The sequence below is a fragment of the Elephantulus edwardii genome, unplaced genomic scaffold, assembly GCF_000299155.1.
Source record: "Elephantulus edwardii isolate Elephantulus edwardi_28Jun2011 unplaced genomic scaffold, EleEdw1.0 scaffold00316, whole genome shotgun sequence".
Taxonomy (NCBI): Eukaryota; Metazoa; Chordata; class Mammalia; order Macroscelidea; family Macroscelididae; genus Elephantulus; species Elephantulus edwardii.
Window position 1 is genome coordinate 2,434,978 of NW_006400066.1, and position 20,453 is coordinate 2,455,430.

At 37.0% G+C, this 20,453-nt stretch overlaps 1 protein-coding gene across 3 annotated transcripts in view; it reads right to left on the reverse strand.

The window, feature by feature from the left end:
* Positions 1-20,453, reverse strand: part of USP14 (ubiquitin specific peptidase 14 (tRNA-guanine transglycosylase)) — a 50,816-nt gene that overhangs the window by 7,596 nt on the left and 22,767 nt on the right. For all 3 annotated transcript variants that reach the window (XM_006901290.1, XM_006901291.1, XM_006901292.1), the window contains 8 exons: positions 17,058-17,116; positions 15,062-15,192; positions 12,108-12,188; positions 11,705-11,790; positions 10,525-10,639; positions 9,034-9,099; positions 8,798-8,890; positions 3,554-3,682 (listed from right to left, as the gene is read on the reverse strand). In XM_006901290.1, coding sequence (XP_006901352.1) covers positions 3,554-3,682; positions 8,798-8,890; positions 9,034-9,099; positions 10,525-10,639; positions 11,705-11,790; positions 12,108-12,188; positions 15,062-15,192; positions 17,058-17,116 — 760 coding nt within the window. The remainder of the gene's footprint in view (positions 1-3,553; positions 3,683-8,797; positions 8,891-9,033; positions 9,100-10,524; positions 10,640-11,704; positions 11,791-12,107; positions 12,189-15,061; positions 15,193-17,057; positions 17,117-20,453) is intronic.

Here is a 20,453-nt window from a genome sequence, read left to right on the forward strand (position 1 = left end):
GCCCTGGATAAGCAAAACACTACCAGGACAATCGAAAAGAACAAAATAAGTTGTCACATGTTTTAGGTCAGTGCATAGGACCATTACTGTAAAAACAGAAAACTAATGTGTCTTGGGGATCCAAGGGGAAAGGGGTGAGGGAGGTGGTAAAATCATAGGGTTGTACAATTTGGTGGGTGGAGGGAGTGGTGGTAAAGGAAATAGGAAAAGATCCAGCAGGGAACTGGAAAGACAGGGTAATGAAGGGCATGGTTAATGGTGATGGATATTATAAAACTATGAATGAGAATGATTGTATGAAACACATGTGAATGAAGGATAGTGTGAAAAACAACATATATGAACTCTGTATGCAAATCAACATAAAACAAAAAAAAATAAATAAATTACTGCACAGTCTTAGTAGTAACCTGACACAGTGACAGATACATAGACCAACAGAACAGTAGTAACCTGGTACAGTGACAGACAATGAAACTGCAGTAACCTGACACAGTGACAGATACATAGACCAACAGAACAGTAGTAACCTGGTACAGTGACAGACAATGAAACTGCAGTAACCTGACACAGTGACAGATACAGAGAACAACGAACAGTAGTAACTTGGTACAATGACAGATACACAGACAATAAAATAGATCAGATGACTCAGAAACAATTCCATCATTTTTCAGAAAGTGATGGGCTACAAATCATTAAGTGTGGGAATAGTCAATCTCTTTGGCAAATCTCAAAAAGAACCTCCAAACTCAATACTTCTGAGTCTAAACCAACTTGTAACTGGCCGTCTCTGGGTTTTCAGAGACTGTAAATCACACAGGAAGAAATTGCTCACCTTCCTCTTTAGCAGACAGAGCTGGAAAATCTGGATATCCATTTGCACAAAATGAAACTAGAACCATATCTCATACCATATGCAAAAACTAACTCCAAAATAGATCCACCACACCTTCATGTAAAACCTAAAAACTATGGATATCATCAAAAAGAGAAGGATAATGCTAAGGATCTTAATATATGGCATGTCAATCACAACCAATAATATAGAAACAAGAGAAGATAAACTAGATGAATGGGACCATCTAAAAAAGGAAATTCTAAGTGCATCAAAGGACATCTACTAAACCTTTCTAACCTACAGGTTAGAAAAAAAGAAATTCAATATACAATAAATCCAACAAGGGAATAATCTCTAAAATTCATAGAAAACTTCTACACCTAAATAACAAAATGACCAATAATGCAAGTAAAAATGAGGAAAGGTATTTTAATGAAGAAGACATTCAGGATGCCAACAGGCACATAAGAAAATTCTCTATTATTAGCCATTAGAGATGCAGACAAGAATGAGATAATATCTCAGCCAGCAGTAATGACAAGTTCAGTAAAACAGAAACTGAACTCTCATACAGCAGTACAGAACTGTCAACTATTGTGGAAAATAGTACGGTGCTTCCTTTAAAAGTTGGAAAACAGAAATACTATTTGATCCAGTAATCTCTCACTACAGTGCTAACATCCCACAGAAACTGGAGCAGGAGAATTAACAGCACTCTTTGCTACAGCAAAGAGATGGAAACCACTAACTGTCCATCAACAGATGACAGGGGAAACAAATCACAAAACAGAATATTTAGCAACATGAAAGAATAATGAAGAGCTAACAAAACATGTTTCACAGATGAACAAAGACATTATAATGAGTGAACAGAGTTACAAAAAGACAATGTTGCAGAATTACACTATTTTTAAACAGTCAGGAAAAAGTTTATATACAGCAACATTCTTTGATGAGTATGAAAAGAAAGGGAAAGGAGAGGGAAAATGAGTAATGAATTAATAGATCTGCACAGACAGACAAAAAAGATGGACAAAAGTTACATGCAACTATGGTAAATACATAAACAATTACCAGCAATAATCATTCACCTACAGATGAATATAGAAGATAAGCTAGGACCAGGTAAAGAAACCACACCCACAACCACACATACCTTTGGCAGATGCTACTTAGATATTTATTTGTAAATGCTACAAATGTATCCATGTATATATATACTGGATTCCACCAGAGGGAAAGTTCTAGAAATTTAACCTTAACTAAACTTGCTGAGGGAACGTTACTGGTCCTGGAGCCTTGGGACCACAATCTCAGAAGGCATCAGGTCAGCCAGAATGACAAATTCACAAAAACAATGTTCCACATCCTATTTTGATGAACAGCAACTGGGCCTCCAAGAGGGAAGATCAAAGGGCATGGAAACTAAAGTTGTCCAAGAACCAACCAATGGACCCCACGAACCTCAACCTCTGTGAATCTGACACTAGAACTAGATGGTGCCCACTGATAATCACTCTGGAAAGATCTCCACAGAAAGTCTTTGAAAGATCAGGAGAAAATGTAGAAACTCAAATTCATAAAAATGGCCAGGCTTAATGGCCTGATACATACTGGTTATGACCTTAGTCATTCTTCAAGCCTAGAACGCAACAAAATTCTGTGGGTCAAACTTTCAGCCAAGTAGCAAACAAACCACAATGAATGTACTTAGTCCTTAGAACAAACAACTACAAAAGATCAAAAAGGCAATTATTTTCCAAGGAATAAAGTATAGAGGGCAGGAAGATACAAAAAGTATGAATGAAAGAATTGTAGGAAAAGTGGGAAGAGTGCTGTTACATTGGTTACAACATGGAGATGGAATCAATGTAATAAAATCTGTTATCAATGGAAAGAAAATCAATTGCTCTGTATAGTCTCACTTAAGGATTTAAAATAGCAGTATCAAAAGTCACATCTGTGTCTCTCTATATAATAATATGAAAAGTAACCTACAAAAAATTACAAAAGCATTTAAAAATAGAAAATATTTTTGACCAAACTGATGGTGGAGGGAGGATAACATATAGGAGGAACTTTATAAGTGAACCAGATGGGTGGGAATGGGGGATTAATCATAGGGTCACACAATTTGGTGGGTGGGGTGGAATGAAAGAAATAGGGGGAAAATCCAGTGTGAAAAACAATGTATTGGAACTCTGTAAATAAACCAGTATAAAAAAGAGATATTAGATGTGATAATAAAATGTGACTGCACACATGCACAAAGTAAAATAATCCTAAAAAAATTTAACTTACTAAAAGTAAATATATAAAATAGACATAAAGTTTTAAAAGCCTGCACCAATCTATGTTGTATATGAACATATGCTAATCTCTATCAGGCAGTCTTTGGATAATGAATTTCTATTTTATGAAAAATTCGTATTTATTAATGTCCTCACTTTGCAAAATGCCAACTACACTCACACGCAACAAATTCTGCATCACAAGCACTTGCTGCATATGCAGTTTTCTCACTGAAAATGGCCTTGAGCCATCTTTTCGTAAAACTGACCTACAAATTTGGCTTAAGAATGGACCACGCATGTACCCAGGAAGCATCTGTGTATGTTCATCCATTTTTTCACTAAATGAGAGTAATGGAGACAGTTCTGGGAACTAAGAGATTAAAGTATTATTACCACAAAGCTGTTAGCAAGAACCTACTATCTTTGGTTGTTGATTCACTTTTTTATCTTCTAGATCCTTGAATTTTGATCGGAAAGAGACCATTTTTTCTTGAAGTTCCGGCGTACATAGTTCGTAAACATCCAACATAAGAGGAAATTTAACATCCTAATACAAACCAAAAAGAAAAAAAATGGGTACACAGATATATCAAGACAGGAAAGTTACATGAAATATCTATATTAAAAATAATTAATTTAAAAAATTAATGCTTTCACAATTAAAATACAACTGAAAATAAAATTCTTGAAAAATTAATAAGAAATTTCTGCAGGTGAAAATCTTTTGAAAAGAAAGAATGAATCTGAGTTACATGTTTAGTGCTTCTATTGTAGCTCCGAGTTGCCTGAGGTCTTAAGGACTTGCAAGGATCCGTCCAGGGAACAACTGACCTCTATTCGCCCACAGCAACAGAGCTGGAGGAAAGTCTAGAAGAGGGAGGAGTCTAGAGAATATGTGGGTAACTGCCTCCATAAGCAACTGTCTCCTTTATCAGGAGGCCAGAACTGACTGGTATGTAACTACCAATATGGAGTATTTTGATCAAAGCTCTCATAAGAATCCTAATCCAAAAAATGGAAATGCAGAACAGAATTTCAAATTCTCCTAGACTTTAAATTCCATGAAGGTAAGATAAACCCCTGATATCAATGACCCAAAATAATCTTTAAGGCTTAAAACAAAAGTATTCCTTGAGGTCTTCCTAAAATCAAAACAAAAATTTAGCATAAGTAGTAAAAATTCTGCCTTTAGGACTTATTTTAAGATCTATAAACAGGCTCAAATTAGCAATATAAACTTGAAAGAACTTTGTGTTATATACCATCAAGTCAGAACCCTGACCCTTCCGTAGGTTTTCAGAGGCAGAAAATGCATGGAAGGAAGACTCTCACAGACTAGCTGATGAATTTGAATCCACATACCTTTGCACTGGCAGCGTACAACTCCTTACCACTAAGTCAAAGAACTAAACAGGAACCTTAGAGGACAGTAAATTTATGTTCATCGTAGAGGAAAAACTGAGAAAAGGGGAAGAGGGCTACACAACTCAGTGTACTCTCTGTGAACACACAGTGTATAAACTGCTGAATCAGCCTATGTTTTGTAGTGTCTATCCTCAACAACATAATTATACACAATTTTTTCAAAGTATTTGTTCCTTTTCGCTCTCAGTTTGCAGAAATTATTAGTGACATTTTTTTAAGTGAATTCTAGTTCTAATACTAATAAATTTTCAAAGCATTTTTTTTCTCACTAAACATGCTAGTCTAGGATAATGGACACAGAGGATCTAATAAAACTCAAATAACAGAAATAATATTCCAGAAATAATAGAACAATTGCTATTAAAACAATGGATCCCAAAAACTGGTTGTGCAATCAACTTAAGTAGAATCATTTATGACTGTTCTTCCCCTCCTATTATATTGTTACTGTCGTGTACCCTCAAGTTGGAACCAACCCATAGCTGACCCTCTGGCGGGTTTCCAGAAGCAGTTAATTGGATGAGAGGAGATTGTTCATCCTTCTCCCACGGAGCGGCTGGTGCCTCAGACCACGTGCTTTCAGGATTGCAGCACAGCTTCTTGACACTAGGCCACCAGAGCTATTTTATATTGCTGCTGTTATGTGCCTTCGAGTCGCTTGCAACTCATAGCGACCCTATGTACAAGAGTCCTAACCCTGCTCTATTACTGTGCCAATCTCACGGTCTTTGACACATTTACTCCCATTACCCAATGACTGAATCAATTCCTCTCTTGTGCTGTCCTTACACCCTCTCAAACATGATGTCCCTCTCTAAGGACTGGTCGCTCCTTGCAACATGTCCAAAGTATGTCAGACAAAGCTTCAGAATTCTTGCCTCAAAGGAGCAGCCCATTTTCACACTCACCAGGACAAACATGTTTGTTCTCCTAGCAGTCCAAGGTATATTCACTCTTCTCCAGCATTACAGCTCAAAGGCGTCAATTCTTTATCATCCCAGTCAATGTCCAGCTCTCTGACACATTTAACATGCAATTGTGAAGGCTATGGTCTGATCAGGTGCACCTCAGTCTCCAGCCTGACGTCACTGCTCTTCAGTACTCTGGAGAGGTCCCTGACCCCATACTTTCCTAATGCAATCCATCTATTGATTTCCTGGCTGCTGGTAGATACCATAGTATTGATTGTGAAGCCAAGCAAACTAAAACTGTTAATCTAATTCTCTTCACCATCCATTGTGAGGCTGCCAATTAACCCAGTGGTGAGCATCTTTTTTTTTTTTTTAAATACAATCATTCCCACTTATTATGGGGTTCCCCCCAAGTTGTTTTATTTTAATGCAACATATTTTTTTACAGCATATTCTTCCCATTTAATTTTTCCCATTCGTTTATTGTTGCACATTTCCCTCCCTGCCCTCCCCTTCCCCACAGTTCATTTTTTCACTTTTACACACACACACACACACACACACACACACACACACAGAGTCCGCTTTACTATGCACTTCTTTTTCTGGAATAATACCCAATCATATTTTCCTTTTAAGCAGTTATCTCCCTCATCTGTTTCACGTATACATTATTTATCTCCTTTTCTTTGGTTCCCCCCTTCCCTGATGTCAGTTCCATTTTACAACAGGGGCACTATGCAATATTTGTCCTTTTCGACTGAGATTTCACTCAGCATAATGTCCTTCGGGGTAACCCATTTTGTATGACTGTTCTAGTTCATGAGTTCCTTGTTTTTCAATGCAGCACAGTATTCCATTGTGCGAATATATCACAGCTTCTATATCCGTTCCTTTGTTGATGGGCTGTTGGGTTGTTTCCAACTCTTTGTTATTGTGAACAAAACAGCAATAAACACTGGTGTGCATATATCTGCTTGAGTGGCAGTTCTGGTTTCTTTAGGGTATATTCCCGGTAGTGGAACTGCTGGGTCAAATGGTATTTCTATTTGCAACTTTCTGAGAAAGCATCATCCAGACTTCCATTATGGTTGCACCATTTTATACTCCCACCAACAGTGAATAAGGGTTCCAGTATCTCCACAACCTCGCCAGCATTTGTTGTCTGCTGCTCTGCTAAATTTTGCTATTCTTACTGGGGTGAGATGACATCTCATAGTTGTTTTGATTGGCATTTCTCTTAGGGATTTTTGAACACTTCTTCATGTGTTTGTTGGCAACTTGAATGTCTTCTTTGGTGAAGTATCTGTTCATATCCTGTGTCCATTTTGCAACTGGGTCATTTAACTTTATCTTGTGGCGCTTGAGTATTCTGTAAATTCTAGATATAAGTCCCTTATCAGACATGTCAGTCTGTGGCTTCCCTCTTACCCTGTTGGGAGTTTTTGGATGTGCATAGGGATCTGATTCTTAGAAGGTCTCATTCATCTATTTTATCCTCTCCTGGCTGTAGGAGAATCTTTATTTTCTTGATGTTGAGCTTCAATCCATATTGAAGACTACATTCCTTGACCTTCTGCAGCAAGTGCTTCAGGTCCTCCTCAGTTTCAGCAAGCAGGGGTGTCTCATACACATAACGCAGGTTGTTGATGAATCTTCCTTCAACCCTGATGCCACATTCCTCCTCATACAGCCTAGCCTCCCAGATGGTCTGTTCTGCATACAGATTGAAAAGGTATGGAGACAGAATACATCCCTGGCGGACACCCTTCCTGATTTTGGACTAAGCAGTGTCTCCTTCCTCTGTTCTGACAACTGTCTCTTTATTCAAGTATAGGTTTCACATAAGCACAATCAAATATTCTGGGATTCCCATTCTTCTCAAAGTCAACAAAAGTGTGTTGTGATCCACAAAGTCAAAAGCCTTTGCAGAGTCAATGAAGCACATTCCTCTGGTACTCTGTTTTCTGCCAAGATCCAGCTAACATTAGCTATAATATCCCTAGTACCATGGCCTCTTCTAAACACAGCCTGCACATCTGGCAGTTCTCTGCTGATGTGCTGCTCGTCGTTTTCAAATAATTTTAGCAGAATCTTGCTTGAATGTGATATTAACAAGATTATTCATTTATTTCCACACTCAGAGGGTCACCTTTCTTTGGAATGGGAACAAGTCCTCCAGATTTCTTGGCACAACTTAGTAAGCTCATCCAGAGAAGCATCTGTTTGTTGAAATGGCAACTAGTTTGCCATCAACTCCCAGAGCCTTGTTTTTTGCCAATTCTTTCAGAGCAACTTGAACTTCCTCCTTCATCAACACAGGCTCTTGCTCATATGTTGTTTCATGAAATTCTGTGTCAGCAATTCCTTCTGGTACAGTAATTCTGTATACTTACATACTCAAAGTTAACTCTAGTAGATACTTAACCTTCTCACATGAACACTAAAGGAGCTCTGGAAGTGTAAGTGCTGCACGCTGCATGGCTAACAAAAGTTCCGGAAACTGCTCCCTAGGAGAGAGCTGGGCAGTTTCCTCCAGGAAAGGTCTGCAACATGGGAAAACCAATGCAGGAGTTCTGAGTCAGCAGTTTCTTGACAGAAATGGGCATATTTTATCTAACATTAAATATACTGGAAAATTTATACTAAATACCAGCTAAGAAATTTTGTTTCACCCAAGGATCAGGAAGCCTATTAACAACATTAGCAACATTCTATACCAAATACCAAAATCAACAACAAAAACACACTTCCCCATAAATCATTAAATCAGCAATGACTTAAAGTTATCGTTTGTATACTCTTTGGACACTAGTAATTCAACTGTCATCTGAAAAGGAAACCAGCTGCAACAGAGTGCACTGCTCTGTACCCTGTCCTGCCCTGAACCCTCCTGAATCTTTGAGACTGAGAAGCTAGTCTAGAGTATTATCTATGCATACCAGGGACAAACTGTCTGACTTATATGAGAATCTATTCTGAAATGTAAGACCCAGATCCCACACATCAGTTAAGTATATGCTTGTGGTGGGTGGGGGAGAAACAGACAATGCTAATTTGCATCCTTTTAAGGGTAAAAAGTAAAGACAGATTTATTAGAAAGTTATGTCCTAAAGATGGGATGAATCTTTCATCTTAGAAAGGAAATGTGGAAGAGACAAGCGTAAACTGCATTCTTCAGTAAAAACTTCTGACTCGTATGAATAACTAAATATTTGCAGGGTGGGAATCAAATATTCTGAGACGAATGAAGAAACTTATTAAGTTAGGAAAAGTCTTCAAAACATTATAATAATTTTTTATACAAATTAAAGTTTATTACAAACCTTAAGAACTTTGGCATTAACAGATTCCTTCTCTTTATAAAAAAATCGAACCATCTGAATAGTCAAGTAAGCAGGTAGCCGGCTAATCTTGGACTAAAGAGAAAAAAATCTTATTACAACCAAACGGCATAAAGGTTTGAAATCTTAGTGATAAAGGCTAAACAAAGTCAAGTTATATAGTAACTGAAAATTTCTCAATGAAATGGTGCTCAATTTCAGAAAGGAATGCTACTCACAGATTTGATGTATAAAGCATTTCTTTGCAACGTTGGAGACTGTTTAGTGATTTCTTCCTGAAGTCGCTGGGGGTAAAAAAAACCCAAAAGACCAAACTTTAAATATTTTTTTCTACAATAATTATGTCCCAGTTGTAATTCTTTTTTAAAGTATGCTCTACTTTAACACCATATGAAAAATCTGTTATCACTGTTATCTTTTTTAAACTTGTTTAAAAATGATCTTTTGTTAGTTCTTGTTACAAGCATGTTATAGCGTTGCAATAATATTTTTAAATTTTATTTTTAAAATTTGCTAATCATAAATGTCTATAGTTTCTCATTTAATGTAAACAAATTCTTGTTTAATAAAGAGCATAGAAGCCATCAGTCCCACATTCACAACAAGGAGAAAAGTAAAAATCTGCAACTCTCCTTAGCTCCATCGGAGAACTGTGGTCACAAGGTAGAAATGAGAGATCCAGAGAAAGACAATCACGGCTTACCCAGTCACTGAGCAGAAACTACCACTAGACGGGGTCAGACAGAAATAACTAAAGGGAAACTGGAGATGAAACTTAAAACTAGTACCTCTGAGAGAAAACTAGCTGGAGGTTTAGAGTTAGAGGGCCCCATACTTTCTTGAGTTTTACTTCCAAGAGCCTGACCAGGTTCTTTACCATGAACATCACAAACTGATCGATTCCCCTATGCTTCCAGCATGTTGTTGGTTAACAATAGCCTATCTTCAACATGAACTATTGCCAAAGCCACTAAAAAGCCTATCTAGTGTGGGTTTTAACAGAGCCTACACAAGCCTATCGAGCACAGGTTTATCAGAGCCTCACTGACACAGGAGAGGAAAATACCTAACAGTGCTCTCTAGCTTTCCTCTCTCACCAAGGCTCAGTGAGTATGGGAACCGTTAAGTACTTGTGGTCACAGTACAGGCTCACTAAAGCTTGAGATTTAATAGAAAGACCTTCTGAAGATAGAAATATTCTTTTAAATATCCCAAATCAATAAAATAGCAAGCAAAAACTTCTAATTTATCAATGAGTAGAGGATCTATATACTTTATATATATAATTCCTTAGTATGGCACTAGGGAAAAAAGTAATACTGAGAAAAGCCAGCCTACTAAAGCAAGCCACCATAAACCAATAAAGTCACTTAAATTACAGCCTCAAGGCAAGAAAGTGAAATGGTGGTATGATTCTAAGCCAATCTCCATGATATAAACTCAGTTAATGCCTCATTAATGCCATTTTATTCACTCTCCAAAGGGTTCTGCTCTATACAAAAAGCGAGGTCAGAGCATAAAACAAATTCTCACTGTATCCTCACAAAACCCCTCTAACTATCCTCATTTTTCATGTAAGAAAATAGAAAATTGGATGAATCTGCCTTAAGAAAATGCCCCCAAGTTTCAATATGTGATAATAACATCTAAATCTGTGAAATCAGAAATTATGCTGACAATAATGATGTCTCAAGGTTAACTATCCTTACCAGCTTCAGTCCTGTAAAAAGATACTTGACTTCCTGATTGATAAAGCAACTAAGTTGAAGCTGATTTTCCTTTCCTTTAGTAACTTCTTCTTCTTCAGATTCTGTACATTTCATGCTTTGAGAAATAAGATAAGGAATATGCCAGTATTCAATTTACCAAATAATCTTTACTATCATAAACGATAGTTCATAAACGAAAGCTGATAGTATCATTCAATAGTAATTAAATCATTTTCCTCTCACAATATTCAGTTGAATACTCTTTAGAATGTCTATTTCCAACCAGCAGCCTCTGTAAATATTACTGGATATGTGTAAAAAGATAAACTACAGGGAGCTCTGGTGGCCTCGTGGCAAGAAGCTGCACTGCACTCCCAGAGGTAAGCAGTTCAAATCCACCAGATGCCCTGCTGGAAAAGGAGGGGCAAAAAAAAATTTTATTTTAATAACTTTAATGAACTTTTACAGATATTTTGGATTTCCATTCATTCATTGTTGCACTTTAAATTTTTTTATTTTTTTTCTAAAAAGATAAACTACAAACAACAGAACCTAAATGTACGTGAGCTGGTATTTATTTTGCTCATAATAATATTGTTTTAAGATCCACAGATAAATAAAAAAATCTTTTTCAAGTTTCTAACCATGCTCTAAAGGAGCCCTAGTGACACAGTAATTAAGCACTCGGTTATCAACCAAAAGGTCTGTGGTTCAAATCCATCAACCACTCTGTGGGAAAAATATGGCAAATACACTTCTGTACAGATGTGAAGCCTTGAAAGTCCTACAGAGATGCTCTCCCAGAGTTGAAATGAGGTAGAATCGCCTCAACGGCTACAGGGCCTGGATCATGAGACTGAAGAGAGTACTTATCTGAACTCATGGTACTGGGTCCATTTCACATACATAGTTTAGTTTATGTAACTGAAAATTCAATGAGATGAATTAGGTAGGTTTTGCTAAAGATGTCTGTACGAAATAATAATGAACATCACTGAAGTATATGTACACTTAATTTCAAGATCAGTCAAATGGTTATATTTTTAACAAATACCAAATTCTATATATTTTAGGCATAAAAATCTCTGGAGATTTTCTTTTTTCATAGCCCATCTGCCACCCCATTCTTCTCTAGGAAATTATGAGTACAGTTTATATAAATCGTGGCTCATAAGGATACGTAGTTTCAAACTCAACACCGAAGAACTGATCAATTAAACTTTTCTTTTTGGAAGGTGTCACTGCTGATGCAGATGAAGAATCTGTCTGCAAAAATTAAAGACATTTAAAAAATCCAATTTTACTTTATATAGAAATCAATATGTTACCAACAGATCAAAGATGCTAAACTTTTTTCAACTGATTACATTTAATAAATACATTGTACTCAAGTCGTAAATGCAAGGTTTCAAATTCTAAGTATGGACTGAGCCTCTGTCCATAGCAAATCGTATATAAGCAAAAAGCAATAAGCAAATCTGTCTATTAAAATGAATTTATAGCAAAGACTTCAGAGGGGTGAATAAAAAAAAAGTCTAGGTACAAAGAATATCTTTAATCACAAACATACATATTTCATTTACCTCTTTAACAGAATCATCCTCTAAGGCTTCCAATTTCTGCTGCAATACTCGCATCATTTGTATCCAACATTCATTTGCATCCTGTAATTTAAAAAAATCAGACAGTATATAATCCAGGTAGGAGTTTAATTCCATAAAGTTCACTGCTTCATAAGAACATAAAAGATACTGAACATAATTAGTCATCAGGAAAATGCAAGTCAAAACTGTAATTCTCATGTACTACACTGGCTATGGGAAGCTCTAGTGGCAGAGTGGTTAAATGCTCAGTAACTAATCAAAAAGTCAGTGGCTGAAAACCACTCTCTACAGAACAAAGAGAGGACATTCTATCCTCCTAAATAATAGTCTTAGATACCCTATTCCATAGGGTCACTAAGTCAGAACTCCATTAATAAACAGTAACAGGTAAGGTGGTTTCTGGTGGTACAATGGTTAAGCACAGACCTATTATACTAAGTCAGCACTGCAAACCTACCAGCAGTGATGCTAGAGAAAGACCTAGCCATTCTTCCTATTAAGATTAAGGCTCAGTAAGGCACACAGGAGCAGTTCTATACTGCCACACAAGGTTGGTTTAAGTCACAAATGACTGAACAGGGCAAAAGAGGTAATTATGAAAAACAAAACAGAAAATAACATTGCTAATGAGAATGTAAAATGGTACAGCTACTGTAGAAAACAGTTTGGCAGTGCTTCAAAGTTTCATAAAATTATTATATACACAAAAGAACTGAATTAGAAACTCGGATACCCCAGTATTCGCTGCAAAATTATCCACAATAACAAAAAATGAAAAACAAGTATCTTACCAACTAATAAATGGATAAACTAAATGTGGTATACATATACAATGGAGTATTATCCATCTGTAAAGCAAAATGATGTCTAGTACAACATGAATGCACTCTGAAGTATACCAGCCACAAAAGAAAGAACACACTGTATTAACCCACTTACACTGAACATTACAACAAGGAAATGTAAAGATAACAGCAGGGGCTGAGAACAGTAAGGAATAAAAACACCTATAAGAATACAGAGTTTATGTTAAGGATGATGATAAACTTTTAGAATTGGTGGTGATGGTTAATACTGTGATTGTAATTAATGTCACTGAGTAGGAGCTGTTGTTATGTGCCATCGAGTCACCTGAGACTCATAATGACCCTATATACAACAGCCCTAAACCCTGCTCTATCCTGAGCCAATCTCGTTGTCTCTGACACACCTTCCCCCATTACCCCAGTCAATGAATGCATCCATTTCATAGAAGACCTACTCTCCTGCACTGTCCCTCCACCCTCTCAAGCATGATGTCCCTCTCCAAGAATTGGTCCCTCCTTGTAATATGTCCAAAGTATGTCAGACGAAGCTTCAGAATCCTTGCTTCCAAAGAGCAGCCTGGCTTCACCCTCTCCAGGACAAACCTGTTCATAGTCTTAGCAGTCCACGGTAAATACTCTTCTCCAACACCAAAGCTCAAAGGCATCAATTCTATCATTTATAGTCATTGTCCAGCTCTCTGATGCATAGCAAGTAACTGCAAATACCATGGCCTGTATTAGGCGCACCTTAGTCTTCAGACTGACAGTGTTGCTCCTCAGTACTGTAGAGGCCTCTAACTGTAGACTTTGCCATCACAATACATCTTTTAATTTCCAGGCTGCTGATGCCAAGAGTGTTGACTGTGGAGCCAAGCAAACTAAAGTTGTGAACAATCTCAATTTCTTCACCATCCATCATGCTGCTGTCAATCAACCCAGTGGTGAGAATCTTTGTTTTCTTGATATTGAGTCTCAATCCAGACTGAAGGCTGCAGTCCCCGACCTTCCACAGCAAGTGCTTCAGGTCCTCCTCAGTTTCAGCAATCAGGGTTGTGTCATCTGCATAACGCAGATTCTTGATGAGCCTTCCTCCAATCCTGATGCCAAACTTCTCCTCAGAGAGCCCAGCCCCCCAGATAATCTGTTCTGCATAAAGATTGAAAAGGTGTGGAGATAGGACACATCTGATACACCCTTCCCAATTTTAACTATGCAGTGTTTTCTTGCTCTGTTCTGAAGACTGCCTCCTGGTCCAAGTATAGGTACCTAAGGATGCTTTACGTAGAACATTAAATGATTCAGGAAGTATTAAAAGAAGATGGAAAGAGTATATAGCATCATTATACCAAAAGGAACTGGAAGATACAGAAGAATTTCATGAAACAACATAGTAGAGCCTGTGATGATGAAGGAAGAAGTTCAAACTGCTTTGAAAGAAATGGCTAAAAATAAGGCCTCAAGAATTGATGGTATGATGGTATACCAATTGACATATTTTAACTGACAGATGCTGCCCTGGATGTGCTCACCAAGTTGTGCCAAGAAATCTGGAGAACAACCACTTGGCCAACTGACTGGAAGAGATCTATATTTGTTCCCATTCCAATGAAAGGTGAACCGGCAGAGTGTGGAAATTATCGAGCATATCATTAATATCACATGCAAGCAAGATGCTGCTGAAGATTACCCAAAAACAACTGAAACAGCACATCAACAGAGAACTACCAGAAGTGCAGTCATGGTACTAGGGATATTAGAGCTCATGTTCGATGATCTTGACTGAAAGCAGGGAGTACCAGAGGAATGAGAGTCACTGAGTTACACATCCTTAAAAAGTTAAAACGGCAAACTGCAGTGATCAAAAATGGTAATTTATTTTCCAAAATAAAATTTTTTGAAAGGAGACAGGGACTATGTGGGAAAAGGCAGCAGAGCGGCAAAAACAGAAGCAGGGTGATCATTTAACATACAGTAGAATAGTTAACATACAGTCCAGCAATAATTACAAGAGCTAGGGTGGAGTAGTATTTTCAAACTTACATCTCAGCCTAGAGACTGTAGCAATTACTAAAAAAACTTAGCTTTACAATTTACAAAATGAAAACCACAAAACCTTGTCCTAATTACCTGTTGAAGATATTGTCCTTGTTCACCCTTCTCTGCAAACTGTGGGAAAGCCATGTGCAAAAACTGCAGGAGGATAATGGGTGGAATACTAGACGAAGTTTTATCCATGGAATCAAACAAATCTCTAAGGGCTTAAAAACAATGTAAAATCACCTTAGTAAAACAATGGCATATTTAATACATAGTACTATAATTAATTATCACTATGCAGAAAACATTAATAACTATTTTCCATTTTTCTTCTGAAATTATTAAGTCCTAATTTTTTTAAAGGGGATATTTACACAGCACTTTTTATTCATTTTAATGATAAATCCTAATTTTTAAAAATTCATTTTTCAATTTTAACCCATCAGTAAACTGTCATTTCAGCCTTTGTCTTCCCAAACAAAGCAAACCATATTAATTAAACAGTGAGTATATATAACACTAGGTAATACATTTTGCCTTTTTTTTGTCTAGAGATTATATAAACATAGCACTACTTTCTTCCATTGTGGACCTTCATCTTAGTCTTCTAGTGCTTAGAGGTCTAGAGTGGGCCCTGCTGGAAATCTCAAGTGCCTCAGCATCAATATTCCCATGAGTCAAGGAACCTCATGCTCAAAAGAAGTGTGTCACTCCTGGCTCCTCTTCTTGGTTATACCAAAGTTTCCCTCTTTGCTCAACATGTATCCTTTTATACCTTGTAAAACAAAAATGATGCACGCCACGCCCTAGAGAATCTCTCCATAGGATGGGTCAAGGCTGTGACCTGAGGAAATGTGTGGCATTCCACCCAAGCCCCTTTCCAACTGACCACTTCAATCAGATCATTGGTGATGACTGCATCACTGCATAATTTAGAATTACAGCTCAGCCAGCTGACATATATTGTGGGGACACACAATTAAATCCATGACCCTTTAAACCCATTGTTGATTTCGTATTCAAAACTCAATTCACTGCCCTTAAGTCAGAACCAGTACATATAGCTGGACCTTCTAGGTATTCTGTGTATTTCTTCTGACAGTCAAAAGAAATGAAATACTGATGTATGTTATAATAACGATGAACCCTGAAGACATTATGATAAGTGAAAGAAGTAAGCCACAAAGGATCATGTATTATATGATTTCATTTATATCTAAAGTCCAGATTAAGCAAATCCATAGAGACAAAAAAAGAAATGTGTGGCTGCCTGGGGCTAAGAGGAGTGGGGGAAGGTGGGAGTGACTGCTAAATAATTTTCCTTAAGGTAATGAAAATGTTCAAAAAAGGATTCCAGTGACGACTGCACGACTGAATAAACAAAAAAATTAAGGAAGTACAGACTCTAAATGGGTAAACTGTATGATATGCAGATTACCTCAATAAAGTTGTTGATTTTTAATAAAATTCTATTTTAATTGTAATGAACGTTTACAGAGAAATGAGATTTTCATTCATTTATTGTTGCATATTCCCTCCCTCATGCCTCCTCTGCCCCAATTTACTTTTATTTTTAAATATTCATTTATTTTTGCACAATTACTTCCCCTCAGTCCTCTTTGTAATGGTAATTAAGGTGTTATTTCTTAAAGGAATAGTTGTAAAAAAAAAAAGGAATAGTAAGAATTCATTTGTGAAAATGTCCAAGATTGGAATGAGGATAAATTACACAGTCTCAGGTAAAGAAGTAGTAAGAAATTTAAGAACTTCTATTTCTCTTTAGATCTCACACATCACACCTGTTTACACTAAAGGAATATACAGTATACGTTCTTTTATAATAATGCAGTCAACAATGGTAACATCAATCTCTGTATATCCTCAAACTAATCCTCAAAGATGTATTAGACAAGTCTGAAGTCTGCATGAAAAAACCTGTTCCACATTGTTAAATACAAAATGTACTCCAATATCAATGTTTTAGAAAATAGATTTTGCAAATTAAAAGGCACAAGAATCATGAGTGGAAAACAACATTTATGAATATTTACTTTACCCCCCTCTGAAAAGTACTGAAGATACTAACCTGCAGTAATATACTGAGCCGAAGCCATTTCTCCTGATGCTCTCAAGGCACCTGCATACCTGAAAATCAAAGTGGAGTTAAAGACATGATTAAACTAGTTCTTAAATTCATGTGAAAAAAGACTTACTATGCTACCCTCAACTAGAAATTTTTCAAAGCTTTTCCATCTATTTTCTTCTACTAAAAAAGACTACTAAGAAAAAAGCGAATTTAGATGAAGTCTATTTAAGATTTTTTCCATGTCTAACTCATCTAAAAATGTATTGTCTGACCATCGTGTGAAACCAAAGGCTATATTAAATATAGATGGACTGACACAGGCCCATTATTACAAATAAAATAAAATATTTCTGAAATCACAAGAATAGGCATTGGCTCAAAAACATTAAATAAAACATAATACACCTAGGGACTAAGTGTATCTACAGACTAGTGGCAAGAAGCTGCACTGCAATCACAAAGGTGCATGGTTCAAATCCACCAGATGCTCTGCTGGAGAAGGAGGGGCAATCTCCTCCTGTGCCTGTCAGATCCAATTCCACAGCACACAGCAGGTAATTTAAAAAACAAAAATAAAATGATACACCTATATTAAACCTTAATTTATATACAACATTAATAAGTTTTACATCAGTTGTTCATCTGTAAAATAAGAAGTTTACATTAAATTGTTTCCAATTTACTTTCAGCTTTCTCCATTCATTTCAACCATCCAAAGGCTTGGCTATCCCAAGGAAATATTCAAGCAGAAATTATTATTTACATAGTATTAAGCATGGAGGCAGAGGAAGTCTGATATGTACTTTATTAAAACTCTGTTTATGTTCTACATTACCACCACCACCAAGTTGATGCAAACACACAGTAAACCTCCATCAGGTTACAAAGCTCTAACTCTTTGCAGGCAAAGATGTTCATCTTTATCCTCAGAGTAGCTAGTGGAGTCCACATAACCCACTAATAACTCATTACCATCCAGCAGGAATCAATTCAGGCTGAAGCTCCCCTGGGTTTCTGAAGCTGTAAATCACCAGGGGATTTCCCCTATTACTCCCTCAGAGCTGCTGGTTGGTTTGAACAGACAGAGAGGCCTGGCTTTCAGGGTGGCAGAACAACTCCCCATGCTATAGAACTTCCACATAACCACTAGCACTCGAAGATGAAAAAGACTGGCATCATCCATATGGCAAAAATGAAGGGCAATCACAACTCATGATACAAGGTGCTGTGAGATGTGTCATCTCTGGTAGTTGGGATCCACCAGAGAAAGACAGGAAGCCTCCTCCTGTCAAGATTCACAGCCAAGGGAGCTGCACTGCAATCCCAGAGGTGTGCCGTTCAAATTCACGAGATACTCTGCTGGAGAAGGAGGGACAATCTCCTCCTGTACCAGTCAGATTCGATTTGACACAAACACATAAAAATAATAAAAATAAATTTATTTTTTAAAAAAGGATTCACAGCCTGAGGAACCCCGACAGAGGGTCAGTATGACTCAGAACCAACTAGATTGCAGTGACTTAGTGATGCAATCAAAACAAGGATTGGTTTTTGAAACTTTATGTTGAAAAGAGGAAAGAGTTTATATACATCCTGCATGATTCCATTTAATCTGTTTCAGAATGTTGTTGCTTAATGTTGAATTGGAACCAACTCATAAATGACCCTCCAGCAGGTTTTCAAGTCACAGAGGAGACTGCTCATCATTCTCCCACAGAGCAACTGGTGAGTTTGAATAGCATGTGCCTTTGGGATTTCAGTTTAGCTTCTTAACCCTAGGCCACCAGAGCTCCCTAAGTTTCAGATTAAGCAAAATTATTCCTTTTGTGGTATAAACCGTTAAGCATTCAATGACAAATCTAAAGGTTGATTGTTCAAACCTATCAAAGGCACCTCAAAAAGACAGGCTTGATGATCTGCTTCCAAATATAACATGGTAGCAGTTCTACTTGGAATACATGGGGTCACTATGAATCAACAGTAACTTATAGTAATACCAAACCAGTGTGTATGAAATACATGGAGGGGTGTAGGAAGTGGTATGGAAAAGAATGGTACAGGCAACTTACATTTAACCAAACTGATAACCCTTAAGTCATGTGTTACATACTAGGCATCCTACTTCACAGAACATATCACAGGCATTAGGAATCCTGGTGCTGTCATTATAAGGTGTTGGGCTTAAAATATCCATGATAAAATAAAATCAAACCCACAGTCACCAAATTGGTCCAGACCCATGGAGACCTTCTCAGGTTTCTGAGGCTATAAATCTTTATGGGAGGAAATCACCTTTCTCCCACAGAAGAGGCGGTGGATTTTTTAAGTGACACATATCTGTATATATTTTTGCAGCAATCAATCAGTAACATTTAAAATAGTTGAGAATGAACTTTTAAACTACATATTGGAAATAACACAAATATTTTAAAAATATAGGTTTACTATTAGCCGCCTTATTAACTTCTCACTCTAACAGGTTGACTAAGCTTAGGACTGTGCCAACTATCCATGCTTGGAAAAGTGGACAAGACATTAAAAGAGGGGAAGACCCTCAGCCAGATGGACTGACACAGTGACCAAAATAATGGGCTCAAATATGTAAGAAGATCGTGAAGTTGACACAGGAGAGGACAGGGTTCGGATCTGCTTTTCAGAGTTGCTATGAGCTATGCTCAATTCAACAGTATCTAACAACAACAATATTTCAACTAACTGTTGCTACTGTTGTGTACAGTCAAGACAGAACCAATTTGAAGATGAATTCCAGCAGGTTTTCAGAGACAGTCAATTGGATGGAAGGAGATATATTTGGATTGACAGCAAAAAATTTTAACATGCCTCATATGGCACAGTCTGAAGAGAGTTGCATTGCTAACCCAAAGGTAGTGTCTCTCTGGCAGTTTTAATTCATCAGTGGCTTTAAGGGAAAAAGACAGGCTATCTCCTCCTGTTCTATATTTAGCCTCCAAAAATCCAGTGAAAAGTCAGCTAATATGAGGCAGTTCAATTGAGTCAAGCTGTCATGTTAAAAAACACCAAGCACAACCACTTCTGTAAGCAAATGAAGAACTGTCTTAAGCATGCTTAAAAAGATTTCTATTAAAAAAAATTTTTCTATCAAATTAAAGGACAGTATTTTTATCATTAAAACACATACATGGTCAAAGCAAGAAGAAAATGTCTATCACCACTTAATATTTAACACTATGCTCAAAGTCCTAGCCAATAATGAAGTGAACAACCTGAAACAGATCTGTCTTCATTAGAGGAGGATATCTATAAGCAAGCACACAAATTTACTTAGCACTTGCCTTATGCAATTATAAGAGGCCATAAATAAATGATACCTTCTCAGGAAAAGCAAAAAATACTTCATGCACTTGAACATGTACA